The 18,036-nt window shown below is 40.7% G+C and overlaps 1 protein-coding gene across 3 annotated transcripts; it reads right to left on the reverse strand.

Annotated features, from left to right (window-relative positions):
- Nucleotides 1-947: 947 nt before the first annotated feature.
- zfp36l1b (zinc finger protein 36, C3H type-like 1b) lies at nt 948-4,924 on the reverse strand. 3 transcript variants are annotated; one of them, XM_031872872.1, is made up of 2 exons: nt 4,633-4,924; nt 948-3,003 (listed from the first exon to the last, which is right to left on the reverse strand). In XM_031872872.1, the coding sequence occupies exons 1-2, from the start codon at nt 4,822-4,824 to the stop codon at nt 1,984-1,986; spliced, it is 1,212 nt and encodes a 403-aa protein (XP_031728732.1). In that variant the 5' UTR covers nt 4,825-4,924; the 3' UTR covers nt 948-1,983. The 3 variants fall into 3 exon arrangements, with proteins under 3 accessions (XP_031728732.1, XP_031728733.1, XP_031728734.1); XM_031872873.1 differs by having other exon boundaries at nt 4,716-4,789; XM_031872874.1 differs by having other exon boundaries at nt 948-2,998; nt 4,633-4,711.
- Between the last annotated feature and the right edge of the window lie 13,112 nt (nt 4,925-18,036).

Consider the following 18,036-nt stretch of genomic DNA (forward strand, 5'->3'; position numbering starts at 1 on the left):
CAATATGAGGACAATACTGTTCCAGAGCCAGTTTACATTCCAGAGAATGAAAGATGCTGCCCAGAACTGCCGCAGGGACGAGAGGCCTGAACACAGTGACGCTCTGGTGACATTTTGTCAGATACAGGTGGGAGATGTAAACAGGGTTCAAGGTTACAAGATGTTAAGGTTGTAACACACTTTGAGAACAATGAAATTTAAAGTATGGTCTTAAACCACTTAATGTATTGTTCCATGCATCCGTGTCTGAAGAATACTAAATTATTTTCTCCAAACATTTTAGTGCATGTTAGGCCTTAGAATTCAATAGCCACTAAATATGGGCATTCACATACATTCACCGTGAATTTTATGCTTTAGAGACACAAGCTGCTATGGCAAATAAAGATGCTGTGTGAAAAGATAGAGAGCCACAAGTGAGCATCCATACTGTGTCCACACTCACTGGGAGGACTCAACAATAAATAATTTAACCTGTGTTTTAAATAAAGATTCACTTTCAAAATAAATCAAATGATACAAAATATGTCATTGCAGTATAATATATTGACTGTGAAAAAAATAACACAAATAGGTCTTCACAACCTTGCAATTAATATGGAAGATCATAATTTCACAAATGAAAATATATATTTTATCGTTCCATTAACCAGATAAATACAAAATAAAAATGCTTAAGATCAGCAATAAATACATTTTGATAAATAAGCAGTGACAGCCCTTACACAGAAGACGTTGGGAAATAAACTAGACAATAATAATAACAACAAATGGTGGAATCAATAGCAGTTTGAGTTCAGTTAGCTGACGTCACTTCAGACAGAAAATGTATCTTTAGGTGATTGGACAAAGCTTGACTGCTGACTAAAATGATCTAAAGACCAACAATGTCCCTGTTAAGCTGTGCCACAGGTGTCATTGGAACTAAAATGGTACAAAAGCAATAGTCAGAATGACAACTGCCCCCAGCGTTTTCTGTGGACGATGCAGAGAGACAAACACCTATCTGGACGAGATATTGCTGTTGAATACATTTATGTTGTGAGCACAGCAAACTAGATTCCACCCAACTCCATTTTACTGGGATGGAGGCAAGATCTCACAGACGCATATCTCCAAACCTGGATAAATATGCCCAATAAAAGTAAGGGAGAGAATATGTTTTCTGGTAACCTGGGTGAAATGACTTTCACCCAACCTGCAACTTCAGAGATTTTGAATCACATTCAAAGATTCAAAACCCTGATATTGGCCGTTATAAAAGAAAAGGTCTCTGTAATATCAGTTATCGTTCTATGTTTGCTCACCAAAGCACCGGGATTCCAGCCCGACTGGAGGAAAGCAACCCATCAGTCACACTCTAAAACAGTCACTATGACATGTGAGAGGAACAGGAGACTGGACTTGATTAGAGTGAAAATGAAAGTCTAGGCTCACTTATGGCTTCACATGAATAAACTCCAAGGCACTTTTAGAATCTTACCGTCTACCGACATTCTCTTGTTCATTTTATGGTGATGATCCTTTAAAAATGTAACACTGAGTTGACACAAGCCTCTAGAAGGGTGTCAGGATTGTGGCACAGGTGATCATAATAATAATAATAATAATAATAATAATAATAATAATAATAATAATAAATGTAAAGACACACAACACTAAAACTCACTTTGCTCAGTACAGCGACCCCGCTGCCACTCCTACAGCACAAAATAAGTCATATTAAACTACTGAACACAGTCATTCACATTCATTCCACCATGGCACCAGTGCAGGCCTGTACATGAATAGGATTCTGGTTTACCAACTGTTCACAATATCGGAAGTAGACTTGATCTGGATTTAGATCAAGTAGACTCACTGGCTACAACAATGCACAGAGCGGCCTGCTTCTCCTGTAAACGGGGCAAAAGAGGTGAATGATCTCCACCCTCCTCTGTCTTTTTCCATTCCTCCCATCTCAGGCCCAGGGATGCAAACACCTCAGTCATCAGAGACAGAGAGCCTGTTGAAGATGGGAAGGCGATGGGAGGCATCCAGGAGTGGGGACTCTGAGCCGCTCTGACTGCCCAGGCTACTCTGGTAGCCCTCCTGGTCAGACAGAGAGTCTAGGGGGCTGGGGGAGATCTCTGATGTGGGCTGGAAAAGGTAGGGGGTGGTCAGGGAAGGTGGAGTCAGGCCCTGAAGCTCAGACACAGGTGGAGGCCCCAAGCTGGGGCCAAACAGGCTGGCAAGCTCCTGGTTGGAGTGAGCAAAGGGTTCGCTCTGCCACTCGGTCAAGTCTTCAGTGGAGAACATGGGTGGGGGTGTGACGGAAGTGGGGCTGTCCAGCCGGCCACTGGAGCTGGGGAAGCCAGCGAAGCTGAAGCTGTGCTTCAGGCGAGGGCGCTCCATCTTGTTGATGGTGGAGAGGGGAGGGGGCCCGCGGCGCTCCTCTGCATTGTGGATAAAGTGGCATCGAGGGCCGTACGGACAGAACCCGATGGTGTGGAAGGTGTGACACAGCTCGGTCTTGTACTTTGGGTGACGGCTCAGGCTGCGCAGCTCATGCATGCCGTGGGCGAACTGGCACTTATCACCGTATTTACAGGTACCGTTCTCCTCAAAGGGTCGGCAGAGCTCCGTCTTATAGCGACTTGAGTTCACTTGGCTGCTTCCACCCACACACGCCTGACTGCCGGGCCACAGCCTATCCCCCAGCTCTGAAAGGGAGCGCTCGTGAAAATGGTTCTCCTTGTTGCTGATGCAGCTGCTACCCAACAACACTGACGGATCCATTTGAAGGTTGTTGACAAACTGGCTCTGGCTGAACTTTGCACTGGCGAGGCTGATTGAGTGACGGCGTTGAAACGGCCCTGCTGCAGAGGGGGCCCCCACCAACTTCCTGTCCAGCATTGACCCAGTGGGGATGCAGCAAGAGAGGTTGGCACTCGAGCATTGGACAGACGTCAGCTGAGGTCCATCAAGACTGTTGATGATGCTGGAGTTAATCATTTTACTGTTCTGCAAAGAGACACGTGTCGTTAAGAAGACCAACAATCACAAGCAGGGTTGGGAACTGAAAACTTTAAACTGGTTCCAGATTTTAAAAAAAACAGGATATTTATGAGGAAACATGATTTTTTTAAATTGTACTCACTGAAAGCAAAGTTTGGACCTAATGTGCTTTTTTTTTTTACATCAGCAGTTACACACTGCTTGTGTCTTAAAGTGTGTCGTACTGATAAAAATTCATCCAACACAAATTAAAGTTAAAACAGTGAACTTTAACTGGCATTATAAAGAATGTGTTTCACTGTCTTTAGTTCACCTTTGAGTCATATAACAAATTACTGTTAATGGCTTTGTAAATCTGCTGAAAATGAAATGTCTTTTTCCATATTCTGATTTCTTTCCTTAAATCAGAACCGTAATTCCATACAAAATAGAATTGAAAAGCAGAATCTGAAATAAAGTCTAAGTGACAAAACCTGGTTGAAAGAATCTGATAAATTCTGTTAAGAACACAGGGAGAGCTCCGGATGATTGTGTAAAGAGTCTTGTATTTTAAGATTTTACAAATCACTTTGTATATTAAAATGTATCATAACATATCTACATCAGTCTTTCAAAACCCAACCCACAGTTGAGAAACACGCCCTGGCAGCAAGTATGGTGCATGTTTTGTAATTCTATATTATGTGGAGCACAAAGTCAGCTTCTGTAAAGCAGTGATTTACCATTACTTTAACACTGCGTCTGTTCTGTGAATAATTGGCCTGCTCCTAAGCAGAAGCGCTCCATATGTGATCGACCTGGAGCTTAACTTCCCTGTGTTGTGATTCTGAAGACTGTTAAACATATCAATAGAGAAGATCAGCAGTTTAGTAAACGCACGTGGGTCTGACGCACGATAGTAAGTACTCATAAGGTTCTCAAACTACAATTAAGATAAAAAGGTAATGTTGATAAAACAAATGAATATGAGTTATGAGTTGCAATTGAATGACTTATTTCACTCTATAACAACGGTAACACAACAGGACCTACTCAACTTTAGAGTGCAGAACGTTAGACAGATGCAAAGAAAGTTCAGTTAACGCTAGTTAGCATTCTTTATCCTGAAGACTGTCGTGTCGAACATTGGTCAATTATTCATTCATCTTATGCATCGTGGCTGCGAGTAAGCGACTAGTTTCCTTAAACCTTGTTTACATGAAATGCCTAACGTTACGTGAAGTTACACAAAGCTAGCCTTAACATATTTCACACACAGACACAGACAGATTACTGGGCTTTCACATTCAACGTCAGCTATTTTATGTTAAATTAACAATAAACACCGACTAACGTCTAAAATCAGTCTGTGTGCGTCACTCAAATTACGTGAACCGTATGCTACTTTGCATCGCACAAACTTATTTATAAATACAAATTACTGATTTACAGATGCCGAATGGCATTTAACGTTGACAATTCAGGGATGCAAGTACTGTAACCATTCGGCAATCAAGTAGTGATGCGAGTTACTGCCCTCAAACGTAATATCAAACTTCCAGTAACTAAGTGGCTAGGCTAAGGTTAGCATGGTTTCTACAGAAAATAACGAAATGCTGCTCAGGCGGTCGATGCCCCCGCATAGGCATCATTTACCTTGTTAGACACGTCTCTGTATTCGAAGACAGGAGAACTAATAGCCGCTGTCATGTTTGTTGGTAAAGTAGGATAATACGTGCCGGTAGTTATATAAGGTAGCCCAGGCTCTGCGGTTTTCATCCCCGTTGAGAGCCCCCTCTGCCGTGGTGCTGCGCAGTTCTTTTTCAGCAGAGGCGGCCACGGCAGCATGGAGGGCCGGCTTCCGGCTGACACGCACAGACATGGGCCAAATCCCAATGTCCCCCCTTACGGACTTTGAGACCCGCTCCCGCGAAGTCCGTGAGGGTTTAGGGCTGTCCCACTGTCAAATCGTCAAGTGTTTGAGGGCTCTCTTGCAGACACTTTGAGCCCTTTATGAACCCTTTCCGTAAATCAGCATGGTATGCTGACTTAGCCTAAGGGAATTACCCACAAATCATTGCAATCTGACGTTAAACACAGGGTAACCAGTAGACATGGAGACTTAAAAAAAAAGTAAACAAAGAGGACGGCTCACATGTGTTCAGTCAGTCATATTCAATTTACTCAGAAACATTAAGGGTTACAAATGGAACAAAAAATAAACATGAAATCAGAAGATATTTATTTATTTATTCATCAAATATTTCATTTTGTCATTGAAGCTGTTTTGACAAAACGAGTAAATATATTATCTGAAGTTACCTCTCATCTTGTGAGGAAAGAGCCTGGAAAACATTAAAATCAGAGAGTACAAAGTATAAAATAAATACACACAATTATACATCATATTTTTTGTCGTTTTCATGGTAATATGATATGTTGCAGCAAAGTGCTGTCCCATTCCTATTCATACCATCTCAAGCCCTCACAGTCTCTCACACTCAACCACTCACCAGGTGACGTCAGTAAGTCCTTGAGGGTTCAGGGTTTGAGGGTTTAGGGGGGACATTGGGATTTGGCCATGCAGCCACAGCCTTAGGGCAAACAACGCCTCTGTCGGACAAACATGGACCTCCCTTGTATCTAGAAGATGGTCATTTCATAGTCACCAACCTTTTTGAAACTGAGAGCTACTTCAAGGTTACTGAGTAGTACGAAGAGCTACTTGTTTGATACAAACTTCCTGAATAACAAAGTTGCACAGATCACCTTTTAATAATAATAATAATATATGTGAAGAGACTGTCTGATTATCAATGTTAATTATTCCTCACAATAATTATTAACAATGATTGTGTATTTTGTTCAAAATCACACCTGTTGTATTTTTGTACAAATTATCACTTCTAAAAATGTTTATGAAATCATTAACTGTCATATCTTCACATCATGTCTCGTTTGTACTAACTAACCTTTGTAAACATTTTTAACAAATCATGAACTCTGTCCCATGTTTATACAAATTATCAGTTATGTAAGATTGATATCTGAGTGATATCCGGCCAATCCAAAAACGAGGGTTGTAACCAATTAAATGTAGTTATACAATGGTGACTGGATCCGCCCACTTAGTGTCAAAAAGAAAAACTACTCGCGAGCGAGCAGGTGAAAGGTCTATTTCATCCTTACTGACCGCTAGAGGCAGTGTTTAACACTGGATATCTTCTGTCTCGCGCATGCGCAGGTCGAGTATTTATATCAACAAAGTCACCTGTGACCTCGGATGACCCCCGTCATCTATAAGTTCCGGTGTCATCCTGAGATCAGTCCTTTTTCATCTTCTCGCTACGCAGGCTAGCTACCATGGTAGCATAAGCTTAAACAAAGATGTGTCTACGATCAAGACATATTAGAGCATGTCGCGGTAGCCTTGTGACCACCGGTCGGAGTTGCGGATCTCTTGCCCTTCAAAGGCTGCAACAAGCTGTCCCTCGGGTTATGCCGTGTTCACACCGTGTATACGCGTCATTCGCGCCGCCGGTCTCGGCAGGGACTATTTTTGTTCATTCGCGTGAATCGCGCTGGACGCGCCAGAGAGGGGTCGTGGCTTATCGCCCTGAAAGCCGTTCAACTGTCCGCCATTAACCATGGAAAAAATAACCTCTATTTCTGCTTACTACGTGTTGTGGAAGTCCCAGATATCCCGGGAAACTAAACGCCGTCATGTCTGGGTTCATAACATTGTCCAGAGGAGCTCTGTGGATTTTATCGAAGTGTATTCACTGTGTCTAGCAAGCCACAGGTCGCTGTTTACTACAGCTGTATGTACACAAAATAAACTGATTTGGCTGTGATTTAATGGCAATAAACCGACAAAAAGGGACTCCGAAACAACTACGTAATGATGCCGATTTGTACTTGTCAGATTAAATCTGCTCGCTCGCAGGGCCGAGATCCTTCTTGTGGCACTAGCACCTCTGTGGCACTCAGCGGCACTCAGCGGCAGTCAGTGGCACTTCAGCGGCAAGCATCAGTCAGGTGCCACAACTGTGGCAGGCGAGCAGCACTAGTTCGGCACCCATCAAGAAGCTGCCGAGCTGAGCGGGCGGAGACACATTTCCTGAGACATTTCCTGAGAACACCCATTGTTGTTACGAGGTCAGCTTCTGTATATCAGTTTTATGATTTTAGTTGAGTCACCAGAGCCACCCGTTCTCTGTATACATCCTTAGAGTAAACACGTTGTACTTTTTTGTTTCTCATTCATTTTATTCAAGTATTTTGCAAATTATTACTTTTATAGTCATTTACAACAATCGGCTAAAATGAGGAAAATAAATCATCCGTTTAGCCCGCTCAGCTCTGCAGCTTCTTGACGGGTGCCGAACTAGTGCTGCTCGCCTGCCACAGTTGTGGCACCTGACTGACGCTTGCCGCTGAAGTGCCGCTGAGTGCCACTGACTGACTGCCGCTGAGTGCCAGAGTGCCACAGACTGCCACTGAGTGCCACAAGAAGGATCTCGCTGTCTCTCCATAAATGGTGAGATGTTCACAATAGGCAATAGTAAAGTATAGACGATGTACATAACTATTCATTCTGGGTGTTTGGGTTACATCCTTCTGAGAGTGCCTAGGGCATAGCCATACAAGACTCTCAGGAAGACAATAATTCTGAAATCCTAACGATTCAGCTACGGGGTGAGATAAAAGGCCGAAGGTATTGTTCCGACACCTCCGTGAGGAATCTAACCCACACAGGTCAGACAGCCGACAGAGTGACCACCGTGTTAGGTGCGCAAGCTTGTCCCGCTTTCCCCGGGGCAGGATCCGTTCACGCTACAATATGCTTGGTTAAAATGAATAATTAAATAAGTAAATGTAAACTAATATGCAAAGCTGCTGGTTAGCTCCAGTTGTACATTTACAAATGTTTTATATCAAGCCATGTTCTCCTGAAGGAGAATGTCTTTGTTTGTTACATGAATGAATGCCTGAGAGGTAACTTATGTACTTACGAGTACATTGTTTGCATCTAATGCTTCATAGCGTGTAGTTATTATAAAGTGTTACCAAGCTTTCTGTTATGTATTGTTTTTTATCCAGCCCTTATTGTACTTGAAATGAGAGAAGATTTATTTGTAATTAGAGTATGCAATATATAATTAATACAGTTCAATTTTAAATCTGTAATAATTAATATTGTTTAGATATTATTCAATTGAACTTTCTTTATTGTATTTGAGAGTCAGTTGTTGATACATACAGACGTTAATACAACTGTTGGCTACTACAATATATATGGGACTAAATCATTGCGCAAATTAGACATTATTGTGATGTTCCGGACCTTTGATGAGGAAATTCACTTGAACTGGACCTCGCTGAATTTTAATTGAAAACACCAATTATAATTGATCTCTAATAAACCCTTGTTCAAGTTTCCCCTGTCTTCTCTAGTACGTTTGGTCTTCACAAAAAGGTTTAAATTATTTGGAACACGAGTCGGACTTAGACTTCTTGCAGGCTAAGTGGCCTAGGAATTTGCAGCAGGGCAAATGGTCACTATAGCTCTGAAACAGCTGTGCCAATGACAGTTAAACGAAAGCTCAGCAAACTGAAAGTTTTACCTCATGTCTGGATGGTTCTGAGCATCCAGAAATGAACACAATACAAACATTACCATAAATCTGCACCCAAAGACAGATTGATGATGATTTTCCGTCAGTTGCTAATCCAACAATAACGATGGAAATAAAAAATAAATTAATTGATTTGAATATTTTAAAATGTTTTAATAGAATTTAAATGACAAATTATACCTGGAATATAGAGAAGATGTGGAACATTTCAAACTTGAAATAGAGTACATAGATGTATGAATGAGTAGATTGCAGTTGAAAATGCATGAAGTTGTATGTATGTATGAATTTGAACATTTCGTTCATGTTAATTTGAATGGGAAAATGTTTGCGTAAAACACTGAATATTTTTGAAAGTATGGAACAAAGTAATAGCGAGCATGTCCTAATAGAGTAATAACGTTTTGATGTTTGAATGAAGTTTCTACGTTGAAAAATGTGGAATAAGACAGGTTTCAATAAACCCAGGCAGAATAATAATAACGATTTTGAAGCTAAGTAAATACCTTTCTGAGATTTTTCAATTGGTTTGTATTGGACGGAATGTTCATAGGTAGAGTGGGGGAACTAACAGTCAGAGTGGAGGGCAGCTTTAAAATCCTAGCAAAAAATTATATTGAACCTGCTCTCTTTCCCATCATTTTCACTCTTCATGCATAATAAGTCAAATGTACTGAAATGTGTGCATTTTCATCCAATGTCACTCACATAAATACCAGCAAACACTCCTGGTTTCCAACCTGCTCCCTTTTTATTAATATTACATTTTTATTACTACATTCACAAATTTCACACAATATATTCATCAGGTTGTCCTAAATCCTCTGGTAAAATATTGAAGCCATAGGAGTGGTGCTTTTTGTCTGCCTCAGCCAAAACTCAATGCAACAACCTGTCTCACTGAGGAGTCACTTAGGAATTACCATCAACATGGCAGAAATTTTCAGTCCCTGCATTTAACTCAGCCCTGAGAAAACTCCTGTCCAGGTGTGTCACATGCAGAAAATTCCGAGCAAAGGCCATTTGACAAAAAATGGCAGACTTGCCTTCAGATAGACTGCCATCAGACAAATAACCTTTCACCAGCATGGGAGTGGATTATTTCGAACCCATAGAGGTCAAAAGGGGCCGCAGCATTGTTAAAAGGTACAGTGTATTATTTAACATGTTTACACATTTGGCTGTAGTTTGATGTCCACCAACCATTTCTGGAGAACAGCAAACTTGACTAGTTTTCTAACATGTTCCTATTTCTATAAAGCCAATTGTATGAGCTAATTAGTGCAGTTTGACACACACAAAGATGCACAGACACAGGCACACACTCAGGACTTGGAGATTTTAAGGCAAATGGCCTTTTCCTATGATACCCCATTCTCATGAAATAGTTTATTGGAGGACCTCCCTCTCTTTCTCCACCACCGTCGCACCCCTTCAAAATAAAAGTCCCGTAGAGTAAATGTATCTTTACAGTAAGCTCAGGACCAGACTGTGATTTGATATAAATTGCTTTTTAGTTTAATAATTATTGTTAAACAACATCGTTTGCACTGCAATGTGTTTCAAGGATTCAAAAAAAGCTGCTGGGCCTGATTAAATCCCTGGTCGTGGACTAATAACATGTGCCAACCAGCTAACTGATGTCATCCCTGACATTTTCAACATATCAATGTAGCAGGAGAGTGTTGCCACCTGCTTTAAGACAGTCACCATCGTTCTTGTACCTGAAACATCTACAATGTCCAGTCTAAACAGTGGTGGGCCGTCAGGTCCTCCGCTCCGACTACGTCGGTGCTCGGGCCCTAAATATAAACAAGCATATTAAATAATGACATGAATAATATTTCTCGAAGTTAAAGCTACTCCAGTTAACTTACCAAAGCTGCTGTTCACTATTTAAAGACAAAGTCCATCCTCCTTTCTTTGTTAACAAAGAGTTTAATCCCACGGTTGTTCAGTACATCCGTGCGTTTTAGTTCCAGTAAGAAGTCCTTCTCGATTCATGGACGCCAGTGAAGACAATCGAGCCTCCCCAGTTATATTTCTTGAATACGTTTTAATGCGTTTGAGGGCTGAAAATGTCCGCTCGACAGAGGCAGCAGATATTGGGATTAGGCTCGTTCGAGTTGAACTGCGCCTCGCCTGGAAAGCAGACGAGAGCAGGCGGACATAGAAAGGGGCGTTGACAAAAAACTGCGTTCAAGTCGGACTGTTTTCACGGAATACACAGGAAGTCATCGGATAGTTTACATCCTGTTCGTTACATCTGTATGACCTGTATTCTTCGGACCACGTTTGGAAGACTATGGCTGAAGAAATAGGGTTTGCTTTCTTGATCGCCGATGAAGTTGAGGCAGAAGAGATCCCTCTACTTTACCATGAAGTTGGACTTGGACGGAGAAGGTGATTTGTTTTATTTAAATATTTAAAATTAACCAGAACATATGGCCACGGTTAAGAAAGTAAATTTAGCATCGTATCCTCATGTTTAATGATCCTCCAATGTTAGGCAAATTATAAAACTAAAAACAGTAGAATAATCAAGGAATGTAATTTATAACAATTCGTATTTTTTATTATTTAATAAAAAGGATGGCATTGTGGTGAAACATGGTTTTCATAATTCAATAACTGTTCCCTATATGGTTAAAGAGTTCTTTAGAATTCTCTAAAGAATCAGCTTCATTATTCTTCTTCTAGGTTGGTTCCAAAAATACCACATTTTGTGGAGGAGGTCGTCCCTCTGTACAGAGCCACTGACTTCAGAAGTCACTTCAGGCTCTCAAGAGGACAAGTGGAGGTAGGCTTATCTACAACTTTTAAAGGCTAAATATAATCACTGATATTTGCATGTCAGTTTGACTCTCTTCTTTGCTAACTAGGACCTTATGACCACGCTGGGACCACACTACATAAACAGACAGCAAACCAAGCTACCTGTCTGTAACAGTGTTCTCGCCTGTCTGTGGACTCTGTCCAACCAGGAGTCATATAGGGGTGTGGCAGACAGATTCAACATCTCAAAATCTACACTTTCAACACATCTCCATCACTTCTGTTCCCTGGTCAATACACATCTGTCCCATCACATTTCGTGGCCTACAGGGGAAGCACTCCACACGTCCCAGTTACACTTTGCAACAGCTGGATTTCCAAATACAGTCTGTGCTGTCGATGGATGTCACATTCCTATCGTCAAACCACATTGCAACAATCCCATAGCCTATTATAACCGGAAACAATTCTATTCCATCATCCTCACCGGATTCTGTGACAGTAAACGGCGCTTCTGTCATGTCAATGTAGGTCACCCTGGTAGTTGGCATGATGCCAGAGCATTTCGCAACACTGATGTTGCACGGCTTTTGGAAGAGGATCCTCAGGCCCTGGTCCCAGAGGGAATGCACATCATCGGTGATTCAGCTTATCCTCTGTTGAGAAAACTGATGAAACCCTACCGGGATAATGGCCACCTAACCGCCAGGCAGCGGCACTTTAACCAAAAGCTCACTGCAGCTCGTGTGGCCATCGAACATGCTTTTGGCCTCCTGAAATCCAAGTTCAGAAGGCTCAAATGTCTGTACATGAAGGAAGTGGCAAGTATCAGTTCAGCTGTCACAGCATGTTGCATCCTTCACAACATTTGTTTGGAGTCAGGTGACCAACTTGATGAAGATGAGCAGGGTCTTCAACTTAGAGAGGACATTGATGATCCACATCCACCACAGCCCAACAACCAAGATGCATCCCAGTACAGAGACATGATCTGTGCCCAAATATAAGGACAGTATACACCTTCACACTACTTTCAGTTAAAATTTTCTTTCCACATTTTTGTGAGCTGGTGTGCAGGATGCCACAGGGTGATGAGAGGCACTTCAGGTCAAATGCAAAGTAGAAATCAACCTTGTAATGTTTTAAAGACATTCCCTTTTGAAGTGCCTCTACATCATCAAGACTTCTGCTGTGCCTCCACGTGGCAGCTCATGGTAACTGGGTGCAAGAACCCAGGCAAAATCAGCAGGGGATCGTCGATTAGTGGTTATAGTGGTCAGGGTACACCAGCCAAACACTGCTAGTTTTGTAGAGTTAGTTTCTTAATGGAATTTATGTTTATTATTTTTGTTCTGGCATATAGCATTAAAATAGAACATTTAAGTCTTTCCACAGAACCCTCTTTTATCGGACCATTACGCAGTGGTGGGCCGTCAGGGCCTGCAAAGCCTTCTCTGCTGGCCTAAACAGAATCACAAAGTTATATCTATTTTATAATTTAATAATTTTTCTTAAATACACTACATGTATTATAATTTCTAAAAATATTTTTCCCATTATCTTATTTTCTCATTGCACAGCTACTGTCTTCCTCAGTTGCTCTGCTTCCAGTGCAGCTTGTTTTAAGTAGAGCTTTTATCCAATCAGATTTCACCTCTGTGTCTCTAGGTAAGAAGAGAGGCCCGAGGCCTACAGACTCACAAGTGCATCCATGTGCCGTGTAAGAGCCAAATTCAATGTCCTGTTAAATGTTCACTTGTATTTAGATGTTTACAGACATCGTTCTTCTGGTGGATGACTCTGCTCCAAGAAACTCTTGGGTCACGGGGAAGATCATTAAGGCACTTCCAGACCACAAAGGACTTGTTCGTCAGGTCTGCATAAAGACGAAGACTAGTGTTTTACACAGGCCCATTACAAAGCTGTGTCTGCTTTTGGAATACGAACAGTGCTAAAGACTGAGCAACAGTGAGGAGTCTGTTATCTGCCTCCGGCTCATATATCGTTATTTTGTGAGAATGTTCCTTTACAGTACATGGCTCTCTTAATTTAAGTTAGGTAATTGTTTCAAATGTTAAATCTTGAGAACAAGATTGTGAGAAAACAACCTGTGTGTAAGAGCCAAATTCAATGTGCTGTTAAATATTCACTTGTATTTACATGTTTAACTTTAATCACATCTGTTTCTACTTTGAATGTTACAAGGATGTCGTTATAATTTGTTATAGTAAGGAATACATGTAAGTGACAGACAACTGTCACTTTAAGGTCACTTTGAGACAGTTACTGACAGTTGTCAGTAATATCTGAAGCAGTATGGAGCCGCACAGTTTTCCGACCGTGTTGTGAAACGTGTTATGAAACTTGTCATATGAAACGTGCTATGTGGATTAACCTGTGGATCCTTAAAGTGTATCGAGGTAATCAGGGTACTTTTAGGAATAAAGGAAGTCGTTTTGTATGAAGGAAATTGGATCAATAAAAACACGTATTGCTTTCATCTACGAGCAGTGTCGGTGTGAGCTATGTGCTAAGGACCAGAAACACGCGTCAACTAAAGGTTTACATTCTGCTAAAGATCTGGATGTTACATGCAGTTTAAGTGAATGGGGAAGATATTGTTGATTGTCATAGTCTTCAACCAATCAGATCTTTAGTTTGACATGTTGGGCGTATTCTTTGAAGTGTCAGAGCATTCTAGCCGGCCTATATACAGTACGTCAGCATTACGTGCAGCTCAGTGTCCATGTGCAGCTCTGCCGCGAGGTGCAGAGTGTGCTGTGATTGGTCAGTGGGCGAGCACGTGACTATCGTGAAACGAAACTTAACAGCAGAGGCTTAGTCGGGTAGTGAATCACATCACGTGATGCAGCTCAGCCAATCAAATATGGGCATTCTGACAAGTTTCCTGACCGGAGTGAGATGTACCACACACCGTGACACAGGGGGCTGAGACGAGGAAAAAGATTGCAGAGCAGTACATTGAATGATCAGGTTGTGAAAGTAAAATCCTAAGATGATCTCTGTGGGTGGCTTGTCATTAAGGAATGATGGTGGGTCCCACAGCCAGACCAGCTGAGAACCACTGTCCTACATGAGCGCAGAAAACATTATATTTTCCTGAACTTAGGCTTCTGCATATTCCAAATGCTCTAGCATCATTCAAACGTATTGTAAGACTCGTACCGAAGAGTTTAATACGAAGACGTACATAATTACAGCCTTAAAAACGAATAATAGCTGTGGCTCCATCATGTGGTTATAAGGTGGTATTTCAGCTGCAGGACAGGTATAAAATGCACAGCCCGCCACTGCAATTATCATCATCCTTAAATTTCTTACAGAAGAAATAAACAAGGCCTATGATTATCTGAGGCCACACTACAATGTGTTACATCAGCAGTAATATTTGATATTGTGTGAATACTAGGGGTGGGGGAAAAAATCAATACAGCATAGTATCGCGATATTTTGCATGGCGATATTGTATCGATACACGGACGCCAAGTATCGATCTTTTATTATATAAACTATTAAAAAAATTTTTTTTTTAGAAAAATCAAATCAATTGCTTTTTCAGTCCACTAGATGGTGCCGAGTTATTTTCTGGTGAGGTCAGCAAAGGTCCCGGGTCAGCGTGATTGGTAGGAAGTTGGTCAAAACAAAGATAGAGACATCTGGCATCACAACGGGGTTAAATCTGCCAACAGTAGCCAGGCTCATGGGGAGAGTGCAGCACATAACTGTCTCTTTGCCCTTGACGTCCACGCATCGCAAGTTATACCGAGTTATATAACTCTTATATCCTACTTATATAAGTTATAGTTCATATACTGAGTCCACGCGTTTGCATTCAGTTAAGTTGGACTATGTAGTAATACAAACAGTTCAGTTTGTCAGGTTCATGCAACATTTATGACATTGTTGGTCAGTCTGCCTGCTTGACAATCCTATTTTGCTGCAATAAAAATGATGAGTGAGATGAACAGACTGAAAACTTTATCTTATTAGATAAAACATGTTGACACCGTTTTCCTTTGGGGACATAATTTGAAGTTGAAAAAAGTAATAAATCGCAATATAGGCCTATGTTATCGCAATACTCAGAATATCGCAGTATCGTGATAATATCGCAGTATCGTGATAATATCGTATCGTGGGATCTCTGGTGATTCCCACCCCTAGTGAATACCTTTATATGTTTTCTTTATGCTCCATGTCAACTTTGCCTGTGTAGCCACAATCCAGAATGTCTTAGATGAGAGCGGTCATGTCAGAAGCATCTTCAATCTTAAATAATCATACCAAAAAGATTAAATTGTATTTTAAAGCTTTGCATTCACAACACATAATACCATTTCCCAGGATACCACAGTCCATGATTTACAGCTGAATAGACAAACATGAAATTGTTGCATCATTTGTCCTGTAAAGTGCCTTAATACAATATTAACTATTTTGGGCATTATATAAACAACTAATTAAAACATTGTGTTGTGATAAAATTAATCTATGTGTATATTTTTCAAAAAAATTCAACTTGCCATTGTTATTAATGGCGATAAAGTAGAGACACCCTTACATGAAAGGTTCTCAGAGAAAAGGTAGTCATAGCACCATTCTTGCATAAAACGTGGTGCTGGTCCTCCTTGAGCTATGCTTACAGCAAATATTTCACCAGCTGTCCTACAAACAGGAACAGAGGGTTTAAAATACTCAACATCAGTGCAGGGGGAGACCTCAGCTCAATTTTGCAATCATTAGGCAGAGTACCTAAATAACTCATCATCCAAATCATTCAAGGAATACTTTGGCATCTTCCCCCTTTCACTTTCTCCTTCAAAAAGTCGTTTCTCGATCCCAGCCGCCATTGCTAAAATACAAAACAAAACAATCAAAAGCATTATGCAAGCCGAATTTTGTAGATTGTCAAAAAAGTAAATGAGCTCATACATTGCATTATTGTACATACATTGTTAGCATCTTTAGCTGAATGGTTCGTTAATTAATTTTCCCCTGGGGCAAATAAACTTATGATGCTCAACTACTCACTTGACAGAAACTCCTTTTTCAGGGCCCCCGTATCAATCCCTGGTTCTCCCAGGAATGTGATCCTCAAGGGATTCACAGGACTGACATTTTTTTGACGCTTCCATAACTTCAGACCTCTTTCCACCATGTTGTCTCTGGATGCACAAATCTCAAAAGTCTTGCTGGAGTCCACCTGTGAGCTTACCCACCTGATAACATCTTCCTCGCTGTAAAAAGTTTAAAATCTTGAAATTAGCCTCACATTGGAATGTATTTAATACCAACATATAAATACAGTATATTTCATAATAAATGAATATTCCATGAAATAATTTACAATGAAATAAGATCCATATCAGTATGAAGTGTGTCTCTTTGACAGGTTCTGTCCTCACTACTATAAGAATAAAGGCAATTATTCATCTTCACACACAAATCTTGCATGATATCACTGCCGTCAATGGGTGTGTAACCCAAACTTTTGCATCTTGCCATCTATGTCTATTTATAGTAAATGCAATAAATCTACATGACACATACCAATTTATATGGCTTATCTTCAGAGTAGGAAAAATTGTCAAACCAGTCAAAAACAATTACATTTGTTCACAACAGCTTGCATGTGCCTCGATGTCTGAGACAGGCAAGACATGGGTGCATATTGTAGTGGAAAAGTTCTATGATTAATCGGGAGAAGAGTCAAAGTTTTCAATCTATGTTAATAGTCTTGAGAGAATCAACGTTGTTTATCTTTTAATGCTTGCAAGCAGGACAGCAGTTCGACAGACACGTATCTCAATGTACTGTCAAAAAGCTTCTTCAAAGTGTAACATTCAACATCATTTATGCATACAAAAGGTTTACGCCTTTACAACTTCAGATAATGTGTCAAAAGGGGAGTATAAGTATTTCAGACACAGGCTGTTTGTTTCTGCTCATTAGATATTTCTGGCCGGATATTCAGTTCTTGAGTCAAGGTCTCTCTGTGTCTTTGTCTTACCAACAAAGACACAGTGTCTCTTCACTTCTCACCCTTGTGGGAAAAGATAACGGGACACCTGGATAAAAAACTAATTAAAATCATCTGCAGAACTGCTGTTCTGTGTCTGCCTGTGTTCCTCACTTTCAGTTGTACATTCTTTAAAACTTCACATGATACTATAACATATTTTCCCACTACAATATCGGGTATTGGACCTCTTCTTCCTACATGCGGACAAATGAAATACGGACTTATACCAAAGCTATGGGCAATAACTGTAACATCAAAGATGACTTATGATATACAATAATTTGTTGACAGCTTTTAAAGATGATATATTAAACAGAAAATTTGACTTGTTCCTAAAATTACAATCTATACTTATTTTTGATCATCCTTAACCCCAAACTGTAAGGTAATTCACCTCTGTTTCAGGGCATGAGTGAAGACAATCATTGATATGGAGTGCCAGCATCTGCATCTGTTTTGCACTGTTTGCAGCTGGCTTTCAGCATCAGTGCAAACTCTGGTGCACTTGCAGGAAGAGGTGTTAGCTCTAGTTCATCTTGGAGAGGAACAATATAGAGCATGGTCTTTCCTGCACTTGAGGAACCTCTCAGTATGGACCCAGTG

The sequence above is a fragment of the Anarrhichthys ocellatus genome, unplaced genomic scaffold (assembly GCF_004355925.1).
Source record: "Anarrhichthys ocellatus isolate YVR2014 unplaced genomic scaffold, GSC_Weel_1.0 scaffold66, whole genome shotgun sequence".
NCBI classification, from domain to species: domain Eukaryota; kingdom Metazoa; phylum Chordata; class Actinopteri; order Perciformes; family Anarhichadidae; genus Anarrhichthys; species Anarrhichthys ocellatus.